This window comes from Chinchilla lanigera, unplaced genomic scaffold (genome assembly GCF_000276665.1).
Source record: "Chinchilla lanigera isolate Chin_1 unplaced genomic scaffold, ChiLan1.0 scaffold00001, whole genome shotgun sequence".
NCBI classification, from domain to species: Eukaryota; Metazoa; Chordata; class Mammalia; order Rodentia; family Chinchillidae; genus Chinchilla; species Chinchilla lanigera.
Genome location: NW_004955402.1, coordinates 37,512,770 through 37,537,218, shown reverse-complemented (window position 1 = coordinate 37,537,218; position 24,449 = coordinate 37,512,770). Strand labels below are relative to the sequence as shown.

The 24,449-nt window shown below is 36.8% G+C and overlaps 1 protein-coding gene across 3 annotated transcripts in view; it reads right to left on the bottom strand.

Annotated features, from left to right (window-relative positions):
- Dcc (DCC netrin 1 receptor) overlaps nucleotides 1-24,449 on the bottom strand; it is a 1,095,765-nt gene that overhangs the window by 681,658 nt on the left and 389,658 nt on the right. For all 3 annotated transcript variants that reach the window (XM_005372942.2, XM_005372943.2, XM_005372944.2), the window contains exon 2: nucleotides 23,761-24,081. In XM_005372942.2, the coding sequence (XP_005372999.1) occupies nucleotides 23,761-24,081 (321 nt within the window). The remainder of the gene's footprint in view (nucleotides 1-23,760; nucleotides 24,082-24,449) is intronic.

The window sequence follows — 24,449 nt, the reverse complement described above, 5'->3', positions numbered from 1 at the left end:
CTTTGTTTGTAACTCTGTATTGTCTGTATTGTGCTTGTGATATGTTGTAAAATGTTGTATGTCTGTTAATGTTTCCCTCCTTTTATCTTTAAAATAAAAAAAAAAATACACACATTGCTGTGGGTGAGGAAAAGATGTTACTTATTCTTTCTCACACCTCTCAAGGCCATATATTTTAAAAGATTTTGTCTAACAAACATGGTTTTTAATAAGATATCCATGAATTCTGATTTTTAAATTGTAAAGCCCAAAGAATATGAAGTCATTAGAATTAAAAAGAACTGAGTTACTTTCCTGCATTTTATCTATTTATCTATCTATTATATGTATTGAAAAGATGAACAGAGAAAGTAAAATTTTTAAGCACAGATAATAATAAATATGGTATCCTAGAAAGAAATCCTCAGAAAGATATGAAAGAATTCTATGGCAAACAGTACTTCAAAACAAAGTTTTAAAAGACCCAGATGAATATTTTCTTGCATAAATTTGTGTGGTAGTGGTGGTGTCAACTTGAATAAGAAACACCTAGCAGACTTGTTTAGCACTTTTGCAGAGGGAAGACCCCTCTTGAGTATGGGTAACATCAACCTATAGGCTTGTAATCTTGATTGAATAGAAAGAGAAAGAGGAAGCAAGTCTCCCTTCTGCCTCTTTGGAGGAGTTCTAGTCTTTGTTCTTGCTATTGTATTCAGTGCCAAGGATTCTAGCACAGACTCTGCAGCTTCCCACTATGAACTCACACAGGACCTTGCAGTGAGCTCCAAGTCTTAGATTTTAACTGGCTCCTCTGGCTCCCCAGTGCTCAGATAGATCTTCTGCGTTCTCCACACCTGACTCTTCAGGCAGCCAGTGTAAGCGTACCCTGTAAATCCCATATATATATTCTGTTCCTCTAGTGAACCCTGATATATTTGGACATCTCAGAACTGGAAAGATGTCAGTGTCTCTCTCCAGAGTAAATAATTTATGTAACTCCAATAACATTCCAGTAAGGTCTCAATATATTTCTTAGGGAAATCATCAAAGTCAACTAAACTTTTATGGAAAGGCAAAGTGCTCACCAAAGCCAAAACGTGAAAAAAGATATGGTAGGAAGATACACATACCTATATATCAAAATCAGTTCTTTTTCAGTGCTATTATTATCCCATGTTACTCGTACAGAATGCTGAGCCCTAAAACAGGCCTGGTATGGATGGACCCTTAATATATATTCATGTGGTCCTCAAAATCAGTGGGAAAATGATGTTCCTGTCAACTGATGGACAGAGGAAAAATAGATTAATAAGAGAAAAAATAAAATTGAAACCTTACCTCTCAAAATTATTCATCAGTGATGTGCATTTAATGCTTACGAGTAGAAAGTTAAACTATAAAACTTTTTGAACATAATAAAAATACCTTGGGGTAATTAACAATTAGACAAAAAGGAACTAAATAAATGAAAGAAAGGAAAGAAAGAAAGAAAAAGAAAAAAGAAAGAGAACTAGGACATTGTTCAAATTAACATTGTTCACACGTGTTCCAGTCTGCAATATGGCAAGCACATATGCCAAAAGAAATTTTTAAAATTTTTATGGTTTGACAGGAAATGCTTTTGTCCATTCAGTCTAATTAAATGTTGTATTTTTACCTGATACATACTTTACACCATTTTTTTGTATCTTACTATCAGGCAATGTCTAGAAACATAATAGTCCACAGAGTTTAAGAAATAGTGAAGTAGGCAAAAAAAGACTAAAATAAATAATTTTTATGCTACAACCCAAGATTCTTAAAAATGTATTTCCCAAGCCACAAGATCAATGAAGATGCTACAGATTCTTTCATTATTATCACTGATGTATTAATGCACATGTTTAAATCACTAAAGAACATTATGTGCAATTGTCTTAAAACCTCTATTTGTGGTTTCTTTTATATGTTTAAACAGTGTTCGGTTCTGGATCTGTCAACTTTAACATTGTTTACTGACTTATTAGGATGATGGATGAGGATGTTATTTTGTGTGCCCAGTACACTGCTATGAGGATTATCTGTACTGGTAAGCATTGGAATTTTTATGTAATAATTCCAACTTTTTATTTCTCCTTCTATGGACAACAGATAATACATCTTTATTTTATATGCACGGAGAAGCAGGCATTAACTGTCCTTATACATTCCTTTTTAATGCTCTTTCCCTTTCTATCATCTAACATCCACCATAGATACTGTTACCTCTTCAGGATAGATCTTGAATAAGATCTATAATAAGATCTTGCTCTTGCTATAGTTTCATTCAGAAATACTATTTACATTTCAGAATTACGTAAACAGTTTGTCAAGTAGTATACTAAAGTAATTTTACTTTTTGCTCTAGCTTTTACTAGTTTTCCTAGGCAAGTAGATTTCTTTCTTTTTGAAATAAATTTGCAATGAAACATCATTCGTTCCTTTAAACATCCCATCTAATCTTTTAGATTAGAAAAAGTGTCTTTTTCCTGAGGTTCTGTCTTTTAGATCTTCCTCTGCTCCAGAACGGCCTGCTTAATCCTAGTATCAACCACTTAGGTGTCCTTTTCCTGCAGGAAAAAAAAAGTTCACACCCTAATCTTCAGAACTTATTTTATCTTTTTTTTTTTTTTAAGTCTTTGTAGGTATAATTATAGAGATGATTCTGGATTACGCATATTGGCCTTAAATCCAACAATGTTTCCTTATAAGAGAGATTGCAGGATTGAGACAGACTTAGAAAAAGACATTCAGAAGAGGAGGAAGCAATGTGACCTTGGAGACTGATACGTACAGCAGCTATAAGATAATGCACACCTGAGGTCCAGAGGAAAGCCAAAGAATAAATTTTCCTCTACAACCTCCAGAGGGAGTGTGATCCTACTGATCCCTTGGTTTGGACTTCTGGCTTCCAGAACTGCAAAAAGAATAAATTTCTGTTGTTTTAAACTGCCCAACTTGTTGCAGCAGCCATAGTGAACTCATACACGATTCAAGGAAAGGACTGAGACAAAGCTAGTGAGGCCTGGGTGTGGTCCCAAAGCCTAATGAGGTACCAAAAAGCTCTTACTCCAGATAAAGCAACTTTTGAAACGCTGTGCTGTTTTAAAATGCACAATGGAATGCAAAACCTCAGAACAAATAAATATAAAATTTAAGAGTATTTGTGTAATGAACTTTAGACTTCATATCAGTCCTACGGTGTTTCTAGTCAATGACTTTTTTTTGAATCCTTGGTGAAAGTTGTAAGTAATTTCCTAGGAAGTGTTTGAGACTTGTAATTTCTAAGCCATGGTATATCAAAAATCTATTTTTCTTTTATGTGTGATCAGTAATTTGGATGTTCAAATCATCATACTTTACAAAAGCAAAAAAATTTGCAAAGAGATGAGAATCATTGTTTTATCATTTTCTAGCATCCAATTTGCTGGGCACTGATGATCTCCCAGCAAATTGAGACATTAAAAGTGTTTCCCCATGATGTGCTGATTTCTTTGATACATTTTGTATGTGCATGTGAGCATCTTTCTTCATGAGAACTTTACTGCATTTGGTCATCTTGATGTAGGATAGAATAAATAAAAGATAGGTAGAAAGGAGACAGGGAAATCACAACTAAAAATTGTACTTTTAAAAAGACTACAACTTCCAAGCCCCAACCGAAGTCACCTAAGGTGATTCACTTCAGTATTCTTTTAATTAAATTTGGGATCCTTCCCTACCAGACTCATCACATTCCACATTCCTCAGTAATGCTAAAGATCCATAAATTGACTTAATTGAGAAATATCAAGAACCTGATCCTAGGAGAAAGAAACAGGTTGAAAGGATCCAAAAGTGTTTAAATTACAAAGCAAATAAGCCAACTGTGCCCATACAAGTAGAATAGGCTAATACCTTGCTTGGGGTTGGGCCACCTTTTCTTGGGGTTTCCAATCCTTGGAGAGAAACATAATTGTTCCATCCTCCAGGAAATAATGTGTCTTATTTCTCTGCAAGCACTCCAGTCCTGAGTATGTCCTAAAATCTCTGGGCAATAAACTCTTCCTATCCCTCTTACTGATAAGTCCTGAAAATTCATTTTCCTCGATGGGAATCACTGAATCTGCAAGTTTACTCTACAAAAGGATAGATGAGGTTCCTTATTTCAGCCCTGAGGACCTTCTCAGCCCCATCCCCGGTAACAGTCTGGCTCCACAACTGGGAAGACATTTCATTTGGAATAGACAGCAGGGAAGTTATTTTACATGTTTTTAAAAGTCTTTCCCTTCCATTTCTTCTTTTCTGGTATTCTGTGAGCTACAAATGTGAACTTTTGACCTGATGCTTTTATCTTCTTTTCTTCCACCTTAAAAAAAAAAAAAAAAAAAAAATAGAACAAATCTTAGAGACTTCCTTTAGTCTATCTTCCTATCCTCTTTATCAATCTTTTAAAAGTGTCTATGAAAATACTTTAAAAATTTTAAGAGCTTTTTTTGTTCTGTAATTGTTCTTTTTCAGAGTTCCTGTTATTGGTTTATGAACAACATAATTGCTTAATTTCTCTAAGAGTACTAATTAGTCTTTATTTTAAAATTCTATTTCCTTTAATATCTTGGGATTTTTTTTTTTTTTTTTTGCTGTTCACCTTTGGCTTTCTTTGTCACACTACAGGAATTCTTACAGTATTCGGTGATCCTTTCCTGTAAATTTATATTTAAGTGTGAGCAAACAGAAATCTCTACCTGGGTCTCTATTGGTTGTGGAGACTCAGTTTCAAACTTTAGTTTGCAAAGAAAGGAGCTCACTACTGTGCTGGGAACCGCTCGGTGCCGGCATGCAGAGTTGTTTATTGTTAGATCTCCCAGCCGATTTCAATTTTTTAAAGATCCTATTGGAGATAGTGACTACTTGTTGTATATTCTGCACAAAATGGGTAGAGAAGGCAACTATAAAAACAGTCAAGTGGATATTCATGCCCTTCTTTCTTCACTGCTTCTACCCTTCCTCACTCTTTCTTTGGAGTTTTCCTGGGTGCTCAGCTCCAACATTCTGCATCCTTGGCTGCAATCCACCTGGGCATGTGCTCAGCAATTGGTCCTTTGCCTTGAGACCATATCGTAATCATCAGGGGGTTTGTTCAAACCCAGAGTGCTAGGTTTTGCCCCAGAGTCTCTGCTTTTGTAGGTTTGTCAGGAGCCAGGAATTGACATCTCCAACAAGTTCCAGCTGATGTTGACTCAGCTGGTTAAAGAACATACTCAGAGAACCACTGTTCCAGGCTACAGTCTACCTAACCAGCTGAATATCACCAACATCTGGAGCTCTTGTTCCAGAAGGAATTTCCAGGCCCCACAGCAAATTGGTAATTACAAACTGGTACATTTAACAATCACCTCTAGAGATTGTCATCAGGGGAAATTGGTTGGCTATGGCTTCATCAGCCTTGATGCATCTATTTTCCCCTGCATCTGACATTTGTTTGCTACAAACTGCTGCAGTCTTTTTTGTCTACATACGCTCTCACTTTTTTCCATTTTATTTTTTTCTGCATTTTAGGTTTTCAATCCTTATAAACTTTTTCTATCAATGCCTGAAATGTTTTCTGGGAGAGAAAAACATTCAGTAAATCTTGATATAGAATTCATATTGAAAGGATGATTACTTCCTTTTGTCTACCAATTTAACTGACATTCACATCACAAAAGTGATACAATGTGTCCATCAGGTGAGATGAAAGATCTTCAATATTATGAGAAGCCATGCCCTAGTTTCAGCGTAAACTTTTAACACATAGATTAGAGCTTTCTGAGGCTTAAGAACCATGAATTGAGACTTTTTCATAGAATGCGTAATTTCCTTTTGCAGGGTACTTATCAGTTGCTATTATTCATCCCAGCAGCCATGGAAGGAGATAGCATTCTCTCCAATAAAACCACACAGAACAGATATTCAGGACCTATTCCCGTAGTACACAGTCAACCCATCTTAGAGGATATACATGCCTAGGGCATGCCAAACATTAAGCAATTAATCAATCTGCAAAGATTATTTTCTTGGCAATTAAAAAAAAAATTGCAAGCTAGGTATGATGATGTAGGCCTGTAATCCCAGCACTCAGGGACTGAGGCAGGAGGCTCATAAACTCAAGCCTTGCCTGGGGAAATTATCAACTTGGTGAGGCCCTGTCTCAAAGGACTGGGGATGTAGTCAAATGCATAGGTTCAATCCCTACTACCACACACACACACACACACACACACACACACACACACACACACATACATACTCTTGGGTCATGTGCTCTTCTGGACTGAATCCCCCTCGAAGGCAGGGCCTTATGTAATCTGAGCTATCCTCTCTGTAAGCAGAAAATACACCCAGCCCTTACACTGAGCTCAGGGATCTGTTTCAAACCTTTACTTTATAATATTCATTAAACCCTCTCATAGCAGCTTCTCTAAGTACTTTGGACATTAGCTATCAGCCAAAGGGAATTAACTGAAGGCAGAATAAATTTTCGACACTAAATTTATTAAAACTCTAACACAAATCATCACATCATTTCTGTCATAAACCACAGCAATCCATAGAGATGCATTTAATCAGGTTCTCCCAAAAAATAAATTACTGGTGCCCCACAGTGCGCACTTTTAAACCTCTAGCTATTATTCTCTTGTTATTCATGGTTTACTGACTGTTTTTAATCATGGTACATGGAATATTCTAGAAAGAATAGCAGTTAACATAAAGTCCTTAAACCAAGAAGTGTTGGGCATGAATTGACAAAAGTACCATTTACCTAAGTGTTTGTCATTACAATATCTTCTGATAAAAAGGATCTGATAGTTAATGGTTTTCTGTAATAAAAAGGGATTCAACCATAGTCAATAAAATGAAGGGTCCACAGAGTAAATAGCTACATTATGGAAAGATACAAATAAACAACAAAAAAACGGCAAATAACAAAGCGTGGGTTTTTTTTTATATATACACATTACAAACCATGTGCAAATTAAACTTTGGTGTATACCAAAATTTGCCAGGAGTAGGGGGTTAGTAGAACCATCTCACTGAGGTAGGAAAAAGCCCAAGCCTTACATTTTTAAAAGTTCCTACAGACAATTCTGATACCAAATCTGAGAAGCACTGAATTTAGGAGTTAATTAAAACATGAGTGAGTCAACTGGAGAGAAACAAGGAAAGAAAAAAAGAAAAGGATAATATTATAGGATATTTTGACATTGAAGGAAATTTTATGTCCCTCAAATAGGCAAAGTAACAGAGGAAACTTTAAGAACTCTATGTAACAGCTACATCCCGTATTAGTGAGAGTGTGATGATCTCAGAAGGCTTCAAGTGCTATACACTGACTCTCTAATGAGATCTCTAGCTCGGCTGTCCAACCTTCGAGTACAGGGAAGATACTGAGACCACCTCAACCTCCACAAGGCAGCTAGGGGCTCTCTAAGATGGAGAACAGCAGAGAAATCACCATTGTCAGCTAACGTGGAGTCCGGTAAGGCATATTTCTTTGTAATTTAAATACGTAGTTTTTAAACTTCAATACAACAGAAAGATAATTACATTACAAACGTATTCATTTCTTTGGGATATTCACTCATGTGAGTGAGAGCACTGCTGCATTTCACTGTGCGTGTGGATAGTGTCCCCTCATGCTTGCCTCACGCCCCACTCTGTGCACACCTGATTCTGGCACCAGCTGACACTATCCCACTCTACTTCCAGGCTCATCTCTTTCTAGAGGACACTGAGTCAATCAGGCCTACTGAAGCTTGAAAGTAAACTTAAATGCAGTTGAAAATTGCTTTCTAAAAGGGCAAGCAGATTATTCTTTAAAAACAACAAAAAATGAAAGCCACCAGTTTTCCTCTGTGGAGTCATCATGGGAAAAGGAGGATAAGTCAACTCCTTACCTTCCTCAGCATTTCAGGAAATAAATTCTATCTACCAGAAACAAAAAGATCTCTGGACTATGGGGCCTTGAAAGATGTAGAAGGAAGATGAACTTTGATTTTTTTAATTTTCTGGGTTTAAGATCATTATTAAAGGCCCAGGGTTATAGCTCTGTGACACACTGCCTGCCTGGCAAGTGTGAGGTCATGAGTTCAATTCCCAGTACTGCCCCCCTAAAAAGGTCATGATTAAAAGTTCTGACATTTATCTTTTCCAAATCCCAGATCCTAGGCCTTTCCAAATTGCTGTTCTCTTGGTTGGCCCATTTACCAGGGACTTAATTCTTGACTGGTGATTCAATTACTTGATTCCCTGGCAAGGGAGAAGTTCCAGACTACAGCAATCATTAATTTAACCCTCAACTCTCCTGCTCTGCAGTCCACCTCTGCCTTTGCTGATGACTCAAATTCAGCCGCTGTCCATAACCTCAGGGGTCACTCAGACACTGCAGTACTCTGCTGACTGAGTAAAAACAGCAAAGCTGGAGGGATCAAAATACCTGACTTTAAACACTTCCAAGATATAATAACCAAAATAGCTGGCACTAGCCAATTGAACAGAAGAAAAAAGTCACCTATTAATAGAAACAAGTGATTTTAGACAGAAGTGTCAAGACTGTACATTGAAAAAAGGGCAGTTTTCTCAATAAATGGTGGTAGAAAGCTATGTACACAGTACATGCAAAAGAATGAAACTGGATATTTACTTCTCACCAAATACAAAAAGCAACTCAAAATGAATCAAAGATGTAAGACCTGAAACTATGAAATTACTAAAACAAACAACAGGAAAAGTTAAAGAAGTTAATGTGGGTAATTTTTTTAAATAAGACAACAAAAGTAAAAATGTATTATAGAAAACTAAAAAGCAAAGAAGCCATCAAGAGTGAAGAGACAGCTGGTAAAATAGGGAAAATGTTTGCAAAATATTCAACTGACAAATGATGCATATCTAAAATATATAATGAATTCCACAGCAAAAATAACCTGGTTTTAAAATGGGCTAAAATCCAAGTAGATACTTGATAAAAACACATGCAAATAGCCAACAACCATGTAAAAAAACCTCAATCATCAAGTAGATTCAACTCAAAATCACAATGAAATATCATTTCCCTCCTCATGGTGATTATTACCAAAAACAAACAACAACCAAAAAAAAAACAGAGTTAAAAAAGAAAAATGCTGGAAAGGACACAGAGAAAGCAAGATATTTATATACTTTGTGGGAAAGTAAAGTATAGCCATTGGAGCGAACTGTATGAAGACTCCTCAAAAAAAAAAAAAAAAAAAAATAGAACTGTCAGATGGTCCAGCAATAATCAAAAGATATAATCAAAGCATATAATCAAAATAAATAAAATAATTATATCACAGAGATACCTACATGCCCAAGTTTATTATAGCATTGTGCTCAATAGCCACTCTATGGGATTAACCAAAGTGTCCATCAGAGAGAGGATGAACAGATGAAGGAATATTGTAGAGATACACATGGAGGATTATTCAGCCATAAAAAAGAATTAAATGTCATTTAGAACTGGAGCTCATCATGTAAAATAAGTGAGACACAGAAAGATAAATACCATGGGTTCTCACTGATTTGTAGAAACTAAAATAATTATTCTCACAGAAGAAGAGAATAACAGAAAGTGGTCACTAGAGCCTGAAAACAGAATGGAGGAGGAGACAAAATCCTCCTCAGGTACTAAAATGCAGTTAGATGGGAGTAGTTAGTTTTGCTGTCCCACAGCCCATTAGGGTAAATAGAGTCTACTGCACTCTCATGTATTCCAAACTTACTAGAAGAATCCAAAGAGTTTTAACATGCAGAAATAATTAATTTTTGAGGAGATGGTGATATTAATCATTCTGATTTATTATACATTTATAAATATTGAACAACTATATTGTATCACACAAATACACACAAATATGTCAGTAAATATGTATTTTAAAAAAAATTTTAAAAGGAGAGGCTGGGGATGTAGCTCAGTGGTAGAGAATTAAACTAACATGGGAGAGGCTGTGGGTTTGAATCTGGGCACTGCATCAAGAGAGAGAGTAGGGTGGTGGAGCAGGGGGAGGGGAGGGGGAGAGGGGAAGGGAAGCGTTCTGTAGAGAGATTAGTCACATTTTGTCACTTGCTTAGAATGTGGTAGGCCTCGGTTTCTGGCTAGGTGGCTGGAGACCCTATCCAGGATGCTGCTCACTGCAATGGATCTAAAAGGAGGAGAGGAGAAAGAGATGGCTGTGAAGAGAGAAAAGCACTGAAAAAGGAACCCATTTCCTTCTTGCCCCTCTAAGTTTCTTGGTATGAATTTACAGTATCTTGAAACTTCAAGCCTTACCTTCACACATACATTCACTCATTCTCTCAGTCATTTATTTATAATCTGAAGGTCTTTAGAGCCTAATATTTTCCACACTAAGATGTAAGCCATTTGCCAGGTCGTGCATTGCATGATCCTTGTAGAAATGCACACATAGAAAGAGATGTTTTTGTACACATAAACAAGAGTATTATGGGTCACAGAACTGGATATGGAGTCACAGAGACCCAGGTTCTGAAACCTGCCTTAAGCATTTCACTACCTCTGAAGCAAACTGTAAATCTTGGTCTCCACTTCAGGGACACTGTGTGAAGAATGATTGTGAGGAATGTGATGTTTTCTGATACAACGTGCCATGCTGGTCTTCATACAATGGAAATAAGTGCTCATATTTTATGCATTTGTTTCTGACATTCTAACATGAACTGGACATTTTATAATGTCCCTATTTTGTGGGAGTGGGGTAATGCTAAATAAGCACCAGAAAAAGTTAATTTCCTAGAAATCTGAAACAACCCACAACTGAAGACTTGGTGCTGTATCTTCTAATGAGGAAGCTCTGCGTTCTTCAGACAGCTCACACCTGATGCTTTTAGGAAAGCTTTTTAGGTAGCCTGTCCTCCGGGCATCGCAAGGCCTGAGACCATGCGGTAACAGGTACTTTTCTCTTCTGTCACTTCCTTGTTCTTTTCTCTCTCACTCTTTTCTAATTACTTCCCAAAAGTAACTAGAAAAATACCAGATATATCTGTAGATATGTCAAAGTAAAATGTGTAAGGAAAGTAACTGAGTTATTGAATATTATTGACTGAAAATCTACTGCATGTTAAATGTGATAGAATGGGGGTTAACTACTCATATATACACTGACACAAAAACATTTCACAACAAGCCAGTAAGATTAGAGTGAATGCTGTGAAGCTTTAGGTAAAGGTATTATGCCATTCATAATATAAAGCAAATGTTAAGATAAACAGACTGGGGACTAAGAATTCTCCAATCAGCATCTTGTCTGTAGAGATTTGGCATAGAATATGCCTTGGTTAGTATGAAGTCAGGTCCAAAATGTTGAAGACAATGTAATAGGAATCCTGCTTTTTCTATGATCAGTTGAGTGATCAGAATAACCGTGAGACTCAGTAATGAAAATCGGCAGCCCTGACCTGTGTTGACCCCATCTTTAGCCACCCCCCAACAGCGACTTACCCCATGTAAGTCCCTTGCCTCCAATTTCTGCAGCACAGCGGCCAAGCAAAAATGTGTGAAAAGGTTACTTTTTAAAAACTGAGAACAGGATAAACTCGTAATTTTTAAAGCATGTGAAACACATGTTCCCCAGGTAAGACCTTTGCACTCCAAATGTCAGGCCAGAGTGAATTCTTAAAGCTGAGTTACAATGCTCTGAAAACAGAGTTTATAATGAAAATGTTGACAGGCTCTTGGAGCCACTGTAGTATAGAAAATTTAATATGTCACCTTGTTTTACAAGATTTTACTGGCATAGAGGAAAATTAAAACATTTAACATCTTTCACTTTGCCAAATTGTTTCCCTCCTCCAAACTGTGGTGCCATTTGCAGTGCTGTTTCATTTATAAACATCCTGTTATTGTCCCTGGGCCTCAACTCTGCATTCACGTTTTCTTTACAAGGTACCAGAATGTCTAGTGGGGCAACGTTATCTTGCAATCTTATTCATATTTCCTGAAGGCATGTTAAGTTATAAGAATTCTGGTGCAGAAAAGGCTGAAATGATTTACATAACTACACAGTCAACATAAATAATGTTTATCGTTAAAGTACTTTCTAAGAAAAGCCTTTCAAAAAGCCTTTTTAAAAAAGAAGCATTTGTATTAGAGATATTTACACAAATTCAGAGGGAAAATAGGACTTGGAAGAAAGATTTGTTGGAAATTATAAATAGAGGCCCTTCTGGCAAAATAAGAGGACCTCATATTTGCAAAGTCAAGTAGACAGCAAGTATAAAATGGGGGATAATTTTCAAAGTCAGTTATGAGTAATCAAGATTTATATGAAAAATAGCTGTTAACCCAAATCATTATTAGCATAAACCTTTTAACCCCAGTAACATATTTATATCTTTAATGACCATTTATTTTCATGAGATGTTAAAGGCTCGCCTGAGTCAGTGGCCAACTTGCAATTCCTATGACTTTCTAAAAGAAGAGATAGTCCCAAGGCTCACTGGTACAGAGAAAGCACTTCAAAACCTTGACAAACTTACTTCCTACTTCAGTTACGTGAAAAGTAAAGTGGTATGTTTCACTATCATCAAAGAATAAAACCAAAACCCTGAATATTATCCAGGTACTGTCCAGTACAGTCATTATTGTGTTAATCCAGATTACTTCAGGCAGTTACTGACCTACAGAGTTGCTAAGAGCTTTTTTTTCGTTTTTTTGGGTTTTTTTTGGTTTTTCTCCGGTACCGGGAACCGAACTCACGACCTTGCGCATGCCAGGCAGGCGCTTTTGCTGCTGAGCTAAATCCCCAGCCCCTCTAAGAGCTTTGATGATCCCACATTTGCACAGTCTGTCCCTATGGACAGGAAGGGCAAGTCTCTGTGGGGAAGGGGAGACACCTACAGAGAAGCAGGAAATATATTTGTGTCCCCACACAGGAAATGAAGGGTTTTCCCTCGGGATTCTCTCACCCCATGTGCTATCGGAAGTTTCAATACTATCTTAATTCTTCTCCATTTATCATAAAACTTCATTGATTGAGCTTGATTATCATTGTTTGCCAGGTCCTCTGCTGAGTGTTACTGAGTTATTATCACAGCAACCTCATAAGACAGATACTATCTTGTTGCCTCATTTAAAAGATAAGAACATTATGCTTAAAAAAAAAGACAGACTCAAAAATCCTGTCTGTCTGTCTTTGAGGGCCAGGATCCCGACCACCATGTTACACTACACAGGCAACCAAGTTTTAAAAGTTTGCCAACCTAGGGAAGCTAAGATATATGTCGTGAGATCTATGTCATCATGATATCTCTGACCACCCAAGGAGCTTTGTACATGGAGTACTTAAAAGACACAGGGTCATATGTTCCGTATGGGACAGAGAGTCACAGGTTACTGTGAGCAAAAAGAGGATAGAACCTATCTTCACCTTAGCAGCCTATAAAAGATTCGTGAAGAGTAGTATAAGGACTGAATCTTGTTTTTGTTTTTGTTTTTGTTTTTGTGAGACAAGGTTTCACTATGCAGTTCAAGTTGCCTTGAGCTCACATTTTAGCGCAGGCTGGCCTCAAACTCACAATGATCCTCCTGCCTCAGCCTCCCAAGTGTTAGGGATTATAGGCATGCACCATCATGTCCAGTTTGGACTGAATCTTGAAAAAAAAAAAAAAAGGGTGATGTATAAGAAAGTAAGACAAACAGAACAAAGCGTTCAAAGACATGGGCAAATGCTTGTTTAGCAAACTGCTTTAAAAACAAAGAAGTATGAATTTGGTTGTATTGAAATGAGGCCAGAGATACACTCAGGGACCAAACACTGGAGGGCCTTTACGCTACCAGAAAGACTTCCCCTTCTTCTATGGTTGGTTGGCAGGTTTCTGTATGCTGATTGGTTGGCAGTGTACAGAGAGACTGGGAAATTTCAGTGTAGACCTAAGGAGAGCTTCACTCTCAAGTCCATTCCTGGGTTGGTGCAGCTAGAGGCTTCCTTTCACAGGAAGCAGTGTCACATAGCAGTACAGGAGAACCACAGGACACTGATATGACACCAGTTCCTAGGTTACTATATATCATATTTCCCCTGACAAACACTTGTGATCATTCATAACAGTATCAACTCATCACTGCTTGTTTTAAAATAATATTAAACTTTAAGAAATTTGCAAGCTAAGGAGAAGCCAGTTGGCTATTTTTGTTCAGGTAACAGCAATAAAACGTGTTCTAACTTCTAATACTGAGGGCCAGGCTAACAAAATGTTCTTAAATTTACAGTGTCTATTAAAATGCTCATGTGCTTTGACTCAGTAGCTGCATTGCTAGGTATTTGTCTTAGAGAAGTTCTCAAGTTCTCTCTTATATGCACAAATAAGAATCCACTAAAGATGAAAACCTATTAATGGAATATTATCAAAAGTAAATAATAATGAACAAAATATTTATCAACATAAGAATGGTAAATTATGAAATACTAGGTAAGGACTTAAAAATCAGAGCATGACCTGGAGAAACTAGATGAAAACTCTCTAAGACATTAAGTGAAAAAAAACAAGTTATAAGGTAATTTTATAGGATATTCACATACTCTGTTATATGTTAAAAACAAACTATAAGACAGGAAGTAGATTAGTGTTTTCCAGGGCATGAGGAAAGACAGGAAGGGAATGATAGAAATGGTCTGGGATTAGATAATGGTGATGGTTGCACAATTTTATGAATATTCTAATGACTGAGTTATACTTGCAAAGGTCAAATTTTAAGGCAGATGAAATATTTCTCAATGAAAGCAAATGAACAAATCCTGGATATAAGAAGGGTTACATGTAGAAGGGTGTGATCAACGTAACTGCAATTATGTTTTCCCAAATTAGGGATTCCCTGGGTTGGGACTCGAGTGGGAATAACCTTTGAGAAATAGTCACAATGTTAGTTCATAAAATAATGAATATACATTGGGACCTAAAAGGTAGCTCTGCAATCATTGCCTGGATCAAAGCAATACTAATTATTTTTATGTCATGTTCTAGCCTTTAGAAATGAATTCCCTTACAAAAGGGGCCACAAAAACCTAATCCAATAAAATCAACCAGCACTCAAATTTAATGTTGAAGCCATATAAGCTTTATTAATCTTTAACACACTTTCTTAAATAGGCTTCTGGTAGGTGAAATGTTCCAGGTGGAATCTTAGTAAGTGAATCTGCTGAGTAGCCCTTTTTAAAGGTAAGGCCTGAGGGTTACAATAAAAGTGATTTTTTTTTTCATAAAAAGCAATTTTAAAAAATATGTATAAGAGAATAATACCATGGGCAATAAAGCAAAGGGTAGATTTTATGACTGAGGTGTTCATCAACATATTGAAAATATAGATGCTTATATAGGGAGATCCACCTGAAGCAAAGGTGAGTTGGATGTGTGTTTCTGTGTTCTGCATTTGTGCCTAAGTAATTTTAGAAGAGCTGGGTGAGGTTGTGAATAGTTTAAACTCAATCATTTAGCAAGCAAATAGCAAATATGCAGATGATGAAATACAGACCCTCTGCCATACTCAACCCCAACACACTGATACTTGCGGAGTTACCTCTGCAGTTTCTCTCTAACTCTTGCTCTCTGAGCTTCGAGTGAGTCAAGGTTCTCTGAGAAACAGAATCGCTGAGGAACAGAATCTTGGTGCTTAGCTGCCCTCCATGGCTGAGACCCACAGAGCTCCAAAAGGGCGAGGTAGAGCAGGTGCCTCTACAGTAGAAGAGTCACATCCACAGTTAAGCCCCAGTTAAAGACCTGTGGTGAAGCTTGGGTAAAAAAGGCCAGCTTCTCACATGCCATGAGAGGTTTTCAAACCAGACTTTCAGTTAGAAAATGTTCTGACCTCTGATGCTAAGGCTTTTTCTTTTAATAAGAATTTTCCTACAACTTTTGGCTTGGCTATACCACTAGGAATCACCTGTGTACGTGTGTGTGAGAGTGTGTGTGTATGTGTGTGTATTTGTGTATGTGTGCTCCTTCCCAGCAGGTCATAAAATAAGGACCAGCTCTGGTTATTTAATGTCTATTAAAAATATTACTATCTTATTGGGGTTTTTTTCTCAATAAACTAATGATTCCAGGTCCAAAACAAGTCTTTTGCTACGTCAAGAATACATGGCTATTCCTGGGATCCTAATGGTTTTTTCTGGGTTATGCTAAATCTCACCTCTATGAAGTAATAAACATTAAATAATGATGAGATAAATGATCAATTCATTTGCTTATTACACATTAAACAGCTGTAGATTATAAATCTAAAATTAGACTATCACAATAATAATTTATTAAAGGGGAGTGAGTAATTGTGTTTACTATTTGTAAAAGGTGAGAGGTTTATACGATCTGAAGAGAAACCAGAGTATGCATTTACTATTTGTATTCAGGTCTTTCACCCATATGTGCTGCTGATCATGATAGGAAAAAGTTAGGATGATTTAGGTCATTTCTACAATGAGATTTTCCATTATTTCCTCTAATTTACTAGTTTGTAGATCATTCTTTAGGTCTGACTATCTCCTTTGTAGAAAGGTTTGTAGGTAACTTGAACACCTTATTTTAAAAGTCTCTACCTAACATTAAATGTCAGCCATGATGTTGTAACAGGAGAGAGGAAGATGTTACTTTTTCTCTCCTATATTACTATTACATGTAAATCTTTGTTAGTATCACCTTTATCAAGAAAATTAGGTTTTGGTATGTCTAAGAGGTCTTCTAGAATTTGAAAGAGTTACTATGACCAAGTTACTCCTAAGGTTCATTAGAGTACCAGTAAACACACACACACACACACACACACACACACACACACACAGAGTCTATACTTCAAGAGATGAATAAAAGAACAGAGCCCTTAAGATACTGTTTAAATTTAGAATGAATAATTAGCTGTTTCCATTGTCACATGAATTAGAATTCACAAAAAGGAAAAGAAAATGAAAGGTGGGAAGATTTTTTTTAAAGTTATTTTGTTGATGTTTCCCTTATAAAAAAGCCCTGTCAAGTTTTCTATTGTAATTTTTATAATGTAGAAGATGTCTTTCTACTCTGAATATTTTTCAGGAATATATTTTTATTCTAATTTTATTGCAGAGCTAATTGATTTAGGAAGGATGCAACTATATCCTCACTCTAAAATGCAATTATTTAAGTTGAAGGTGTGAAGGTGTGGGGTGAGGTAGGCATCAGAGCAATTCCGGTCATTAGCTTAGTTTTATTTGATAATAATATTAAAGAAAATAGAACTACCACACACAACAACTGCTTATGACATCACATTTGTTTCTAATATTTTCTTTCTTTCCATGTTTTAACCACAAGCCCATAAGAATATTTAGTTGAATAGAGATAATTAGGCCATTACAGAATCAGGACTATTTATTTCTTCTTTCATCATTTGAAAATAAACAGTCTTTCTATGTGTGTAAAAGGGAAAGCTTTGCTCTGTAACTGAACCTCTCCAAAATAGAATTTTCAGCTTATTTAAGAGCCCTGGGATACATTTTCCAAACCGCTTCACTGGATGAACTTGACCTTCTAGGCATGATTCTTATATTTGCTCCTGTAGAGAGGAAGCATATGAGCATTTTTCTTGCTGTTTCCTTTCTCTAACATTTGAGTGACCTGAGGCAATGTAGTTTATTCTCCTTTCCTTTCAGACAAGCTGCTTTTTCTGCTTCCTTTTAAGTAACAATGTAAAGGTCAGGTTATCCTTTCACAAAACGCTTCTTTCTCCCTTCTCTCACCATAATATGCGTTCCTTAATTATTATATAACTCATTTAAATGGAGGCATTCTGGAAGGGAATTCAGTGAAACAACTCCTCAAGTAACTAATTTTTTTTAAACACAGGGGAATTTTAATTACAATGCCTATGTTATTTAAAAGCAGAGTGAGACAATTTGCATCTGGAAACATCTTTTGTAATGGGGAAGAAAAAAAATGTGCCTCTGAATAAAGTAACAACTCAAGTACATGCAATTTGGTTGGTCTTTTATTCTCTTGATTTTCAAGAAGCAGAAAAAGAAAAACAAAAACTGAAAACTTGGCCTGAATCGTAAAATCACTTACCAAGATAAAAAACCAAATGGTGTTCCTAGAAAATTATTTATAAGCTCCATTTTTTAAATCATACATCTAGTTCTCAGGCGTTATTGTGTGTCATTATTGACTATATAGCTTTACTACCAAAATTTCTCATCTCAGAAGCAAACATGCACATTGCAGTATTTCCCTGTAGAATTGATACGTTTAAAGGATAAAATTTATAATAAAATCAATTATTATTTCCCTTATTACTATTTTAGAGAATTTAATTGAATGAAAAGAGGCGACTGACTAATGACTGGATGGAAAATTATTCCATGGTTAACTCCAGTCTTTAGACAGAGAAGCAAAGCAAGAAGACAATGTACATCTAGAGTTAGATCATCTGAGTTCTAGTCTCTGCCCATAGAAACTCAGTTACTTTCTTCTACTCTTTTTTTAGCCATTAGTTTGGTTCTATCTTTGCTTGGCTTTTTTGAGTAGCATAAGCTAATGCCTATAAATGTATTTTCTACAGAGATATGAAAAGCAATTCCATGGCCTTAATATGAAGAAGTAAATGCTCAGGAATTAACAAAAGACAAATATATCTGGAAAAATCCACTGGAACTCAAATGCTTTCTAATGTATCCTGCATGTAAGTGTCACTTTCCCAGAGGAGGGACCAGTCTCAGCCCATCTCCCAGAGTATAACTAAAAGCAGAATTGGGCTGTCAGCCAGGCTCCTCAGAGCCTGCAGGGGAAGTGTGAGCAAGTAGCTGTGGGGATTAGGAGGTGTGTGGGTGGGTGGGCAGTTTGTCAAGGCTGTACCCGGGAAAGTAAAATAAGGTGGGTCTTTCATGATTATTCAGAGAAGGTTTATTTTCTTTTACATTGTTGTAGATTTTTTTTTTCCTTGAAGAAGGGGTCAATCAGCCATGTTAAACTCCCAGACTAGACTGACTATCTACCACAAAGTCCACTTTGGTGATTGTTTTTCAGTTGAACGGGCTTCAGGTGGTTCTGAAAGGTAACTCTTTTCTTATTTAGAAGTGTTGGCTGGGGTTGCTCTTTATGGGACTCCTGGTCTGGCCAATACACATTTTATTAGCTGTACTGGCATAATTGCAGATCAACTCATCGAAAATACCTCTTTGAGTCAGAGGAATTTTAGGGCTGCTTGCCAAAAACTGTATGGATTCAATTTTTTGTGAAAACTAAATTTGCCAGTTTGCATTCATAGATTACAAAGATCCTGACCCAAGATTACAATATTAGTGGCTCAGAAATTGTAACCTATGTATCTCCTGAACCCAAAATGCTTTATACAATTACATGGGAAAACCGAAAGTTGTCATTTTCAAATAATACTAAATGTAATAACACAATAACCATTATTACGTCTATTTATGCTACTCTTGTCATTAAACACAAATCTGCTCAGCACTAAACATTTACATCCCGGATATCTTTTAAAAATCGTCACGCCCTTAAGAAGTAAATTATTATTTTGTCTGCTGAAAATGAGAGAAGTGAGAAGTTCAGAGAGCTGGTAGCATCTGGGGTAAGGTAGATATGTGTGGCCAGGTCTAGTTCATCTCGATTGTCTGGATCATGGAAAAATGTGGAACTAGCACGTCTTTTCCTTGAAACTCACATGAATATTCCAGCAGAGTCCATTTACTAATTCCAAAGTCCTTAGCAGTTAATTTGTAGGAAATTCAGATATAAAGAAAATTATTCCAACTCAGGCCATCAGGGATATCTTTATATATGCACAAATGCAGAGAAGTTTAACTGATCAGTTAAGTTCAGAAAAGTTTAAACAGAGGGAGAGGGAAGAAAGAAAAGAAGGGAAGAATGACATGGACAGGGACTTCTATGTACGGTAGAAAACCTCATGTCTTCATGGGCAACATAAATGTCGCTACTAAGCATGGCATGTGCTTTCTTAGGTAGAGATCAGAGAGGGCTTTAGGAACCGTTTTAGACAAAGTCACTTCTACCTTTCTACTCAACTTCAATCTTACAGCCTAAATAGAGCTATATTTGATAAAGATCCCAGAATTTTAGATGTGAGCTAATTGCATAAAAATGAAACTTTCAAGCTCTGGCCAGGACTAGTTAAGTTACTTTTCAAATGGAGAATTTGATGGTCCAGCCGTTATCTACCATTTGAACTCAAAATTACCAGAGATACCCAGAGTCAGTAGCCTGTTACATTGTGACCTTTAACAAGATATCGGATGGGATGGAAGCTTTCTGTTTATCTCTCCTACTTCTCTCCTCTCCAGCCAAGTGCACACTCAGGTTGTAAAGAACCCTTGAGTTCCTAGAAAACAGGAGGAACGGCACATGACAAGACCATTGCAGGAAACCTTCCAACAGATTCCATTTGCAGCATTTCCTTTTATCAAAAGACTGTTTAAAAAGGCAAAAAAAGAAAAAATGGAAAAGGGACATTATATTTAATGGGCTCTCCACTACACTTGAGGGTGCAGAAGAGATTTTGTCCACCAGAGCAAAACCCACTGTTACCTTTTAGTGGTGACTGGTTTATTGACTTCTAATGCTTTAAAAATGAGATTAAATCAGGCGTGGTCTTTATTACAAGGAAGATATATGCCCCTTGTGAATTCTAGTGGTTCGGCAATCTTAACCTCAGCAGACATAACACTGATGTATCCCGTGTTGTCAAACAGCATGGCAAGTGTTTAAAATGCTATGAACAGCCTTATTGCCTTGAAATGATACTATCTAATATTAGATTGCAGCTCAATGACTGAATCCATGAGCCTATCCTTGTACAGAATACTAAAGTCAAAGCCACTTCATTTTAATGTCTCACACGGAAAGAATCGTTCTTCATTTCACCATTGAAACGGAACATGTAAAAGGGAAGTTAGGCTACAAGAAAGCCGAAACTGCAGTATATCGGGCCGTTTTCATTAACAGTGCCTTGATAGCTTTTGGAATGGGGCACCACAATGCCATCTTGATCCATTCAAATCCATACAGCATCTCTGATGCTACAGAAAAACTGATGGGTGGGGTTCTCTGAGTCCAGACACTCACAAATTAGTTCATCCTCTTTCATCCCAGCATCTTAAGAATGCGGTTTTTACCCACTGCCCAGCACCTTCCCACTTGCTCCTCTTAACCAATCATAATTGTCACTAACTTTCATTCCTCTCTGCACATTATGCTCATCAGTCAAATTTCAGACACACATCACTCACATTTCAAGGTGGCTCAAACTTTGTTTACCGGGATCACAGTGTCACCTCACTTGTTTTGTCAGGCTGTCATTGCTAAAGAAGCCAGGGTTACCTCTAGGCAGTGTAACCAAACATCCTAGCTTCACCTGGTACTGAAGGGCTTCCCAGGACACAGCACTTTCAAATACTAAACCCAGATCAGTCAGGATGAATCAGAATGGTTGGCTACTCCACCTGTAGGTGCAGACCTTACCCTCCAGAACATGTTTGCTGAGGTCACTCTGGCTTACCTGGTATGGAAAAGTCATAACAAAGACCCATGGACCAGATGGCCTATGAGCAACAGAAATTAGTTTTCATAGTGGTAGAGGCTGGAAGGCTGAGAGAGCTGAGTGCCAGCATGACTCCTTTCTGTGGGAGTCCTCTTCTGCTGAAGACTTCTCAGGTTTTATATGTCCTCATATAACCAAAAACAGAGTGAGCGAGTTCTCTGAACTCCCCACTGCAGGGGCACTCAACCTCATGCCCTAATTACCTCCCAAGGCCTCAGGTCCTATAATTATTACATTGGAAGCTCAGATTTCAGCACAGAGATCTTGAGAGGAAAAAACAGCCAGTCTGTAACAGAGTCTTTAGTGGGGAAAAGAAGCCATTAAAAAAGCAGTATGAGGCTGGCTTTGGGAACTGATAGCATTTCTATGAGATCTTTCCTTCTAGCATTATTGAGGAAATCACCTCTTGCAGATTTCAACATCACTGAACCATCACTAGAAGTGAAGGGGCGTGGGGAGTTGTGGTTCTTCTCAACTGTTCTAGTTACTCTTATTGCTCCAAATGAGCTCTCAGTTTGATAAATCTTCCAGGATAAGACTAAGCTAAATTGTATCTGGGAACTGATTAAATGGCTAAATAATAGCTTCTTGGTTCAATTTTTATTTTGTTTTGTTTTTAGTTTGGAAGCAGGCCTTTGTATTGTCTTATCCATTTGATGGCTTAGCTTGGGTTCAGGTTGAATCCATTTGCCTTATTTAATGTTCCGTACCAAAATTCAGAAAACACAGCTTACTCTAGGTCATAGTCAATTAATTACAGAAACAAGTAAAAGCAAGATGCAGATTCCACTCCCTGCACTTCTAACAGTATAGAGGCCATAAGAAATAATATCATCTGCTTTCTGACCAGATTATTGGGGCAGAAATAGCAATATCATGGACTGCAGAATATTCAATACAGTTTTGTCAGAGTCTACATACCTTCAGTGTTTGCAGTATAAAGGAAAAACATCATCTTATCATTCAGCTGTTGATTCATTCTGTTGCCAAGCACTCAGTATTTGGAAAGACTAGTACAAGATTTTACTGTTCACTTGAGAGCGGCATGTTGTAGGTCATGCCATTATAGTTAAAATGTAGTGCTCTAAGGGCCAAAAATATCATAAAAGTTCAAAACAGTGAAGCTGTAAATAGAATTAAGTAATATTTTAATTAAGAATTTTAAAGTTACTGATTTTTATATTAATAAAAAGTCCTCCCATACACAAAAGGAATGAATTAGCTTGAACAAGTTTTTTTTAAAAAATCTGTTTATGCTATTTTGCTTATTGAGATCTTCCTACTGTTTCCCACACTAATTTAAGGAGAAAAGTCAGTCAAGATCATGAAAGATAAATTTTTTAAAAATCTTTCCTTTCTCTTGAAAATATAAAGTGTTGGTGGAAAGTAAATGAATACACCAAATCTGGAAAACTGTGATACCTCTAAAAATTAAAATTAGATTAGATATAGCAATTCCACTAATGAATATATGTATGCAAAGGAAATAAAATCAGCATGGCATAGAAATATCTATATTCCCATGTTCATTGCAGCATTATTCACAATGTCCTAGTTATGGAATCAAGGTAAGAATCAAACTAAGCCCTAAAAAAGAAGGAAATCCTGTTATTTCTGAGAACATGGATCAATTGGAGAATGTTACACTAAGTGGAATAAGTCTGGCACAGAAAAGCAAGAACTCCATGAATTCAATTTAGGTGGAGTCTAAAAAGTGAAATTCATAGAAGGAATAGAACGGTAATCATCAGAGGTAGGGACCAGTGGAGTATAGGAGTAGGGTCTGGGGAGATATTTGACAAAGGGTATACCTTTTCGTTAGACAGAAGGAATATATTTTTGAGATATATTGTACAGCATTAGTTAACAAATGTGTGACATTAGTTAACAAATGTGTGTGTTTCAACATTGCTAAAGGAGTAATTTTAAAAATTCTCATCAAAAAATTAAGTATATGAGATGATGGATATGCTAATCAGCTTGATATAATCGTTCCACAATATATACCTATATCAAAACATCACATATAGCACATGAAATATAATTATTTTTCAATTAAAATGTACATTGTTTCCATAAAGATTATTTTCTTATCCCCAAAAAGGACAAGAAGGGAAAAGGAGAAGGAGGAAGAAAAGGAGGTGGTGACGGGGGCGGAGGAGAAAAGATCTACATACCTGCGACTGCAACTTTTGCTGTCCGACTGATAATTGACCCAGAATCTCCCAAAGATGCCTCGCACTGGTAAACTCCCTCATCCGGCTTGTGGTGTCTGGAATGAAGTATGTTTTGTATCAACAGAGACCCATTTGGAAGTTGCTGCTTCCTTTCGTCCATTCCCAAGGCTAGGTGGATGCCATCTTTCCTCCACTTGATAACTGGAACACCTCGGTCAGACTCTGCGGAGCAGTTCAGAAGGACATTTCCTCCCCGCATTGTGACAGCATCCGAAGGTTCTGACAGGAAGCGCAGGGAGGCGAAAGCTTTAATTTGGAAACCTGAAACAAGAGAACAAAAGGAAGTATGCTATGCATTCATAGAAACCTCAGAGTTAACTTGTCTGTCTTTCCTTTATAAAGCTTATTCAAAAAGGTTAGAAATTTTAGAAAATTGTCCAGGAATAAACATAAAGTCATGGATATCGTGTTAAGAGAAGTATCTATTTGAGGTACCCACAGTTAATGAAACAACTGTCGCCTAAATAATACTATGAAAAAATAAGGAGACACAGTTTACAAATATAGCTATCATCAAATATCTGTCATATTGATAACTTAGAAATAATGAATATTTTCTAAATTAAATCAGGTATTTTAAAGAAGCAATACTCAGTAGTGTGGTAGCTAAAATTTAGGGAACTATTTCT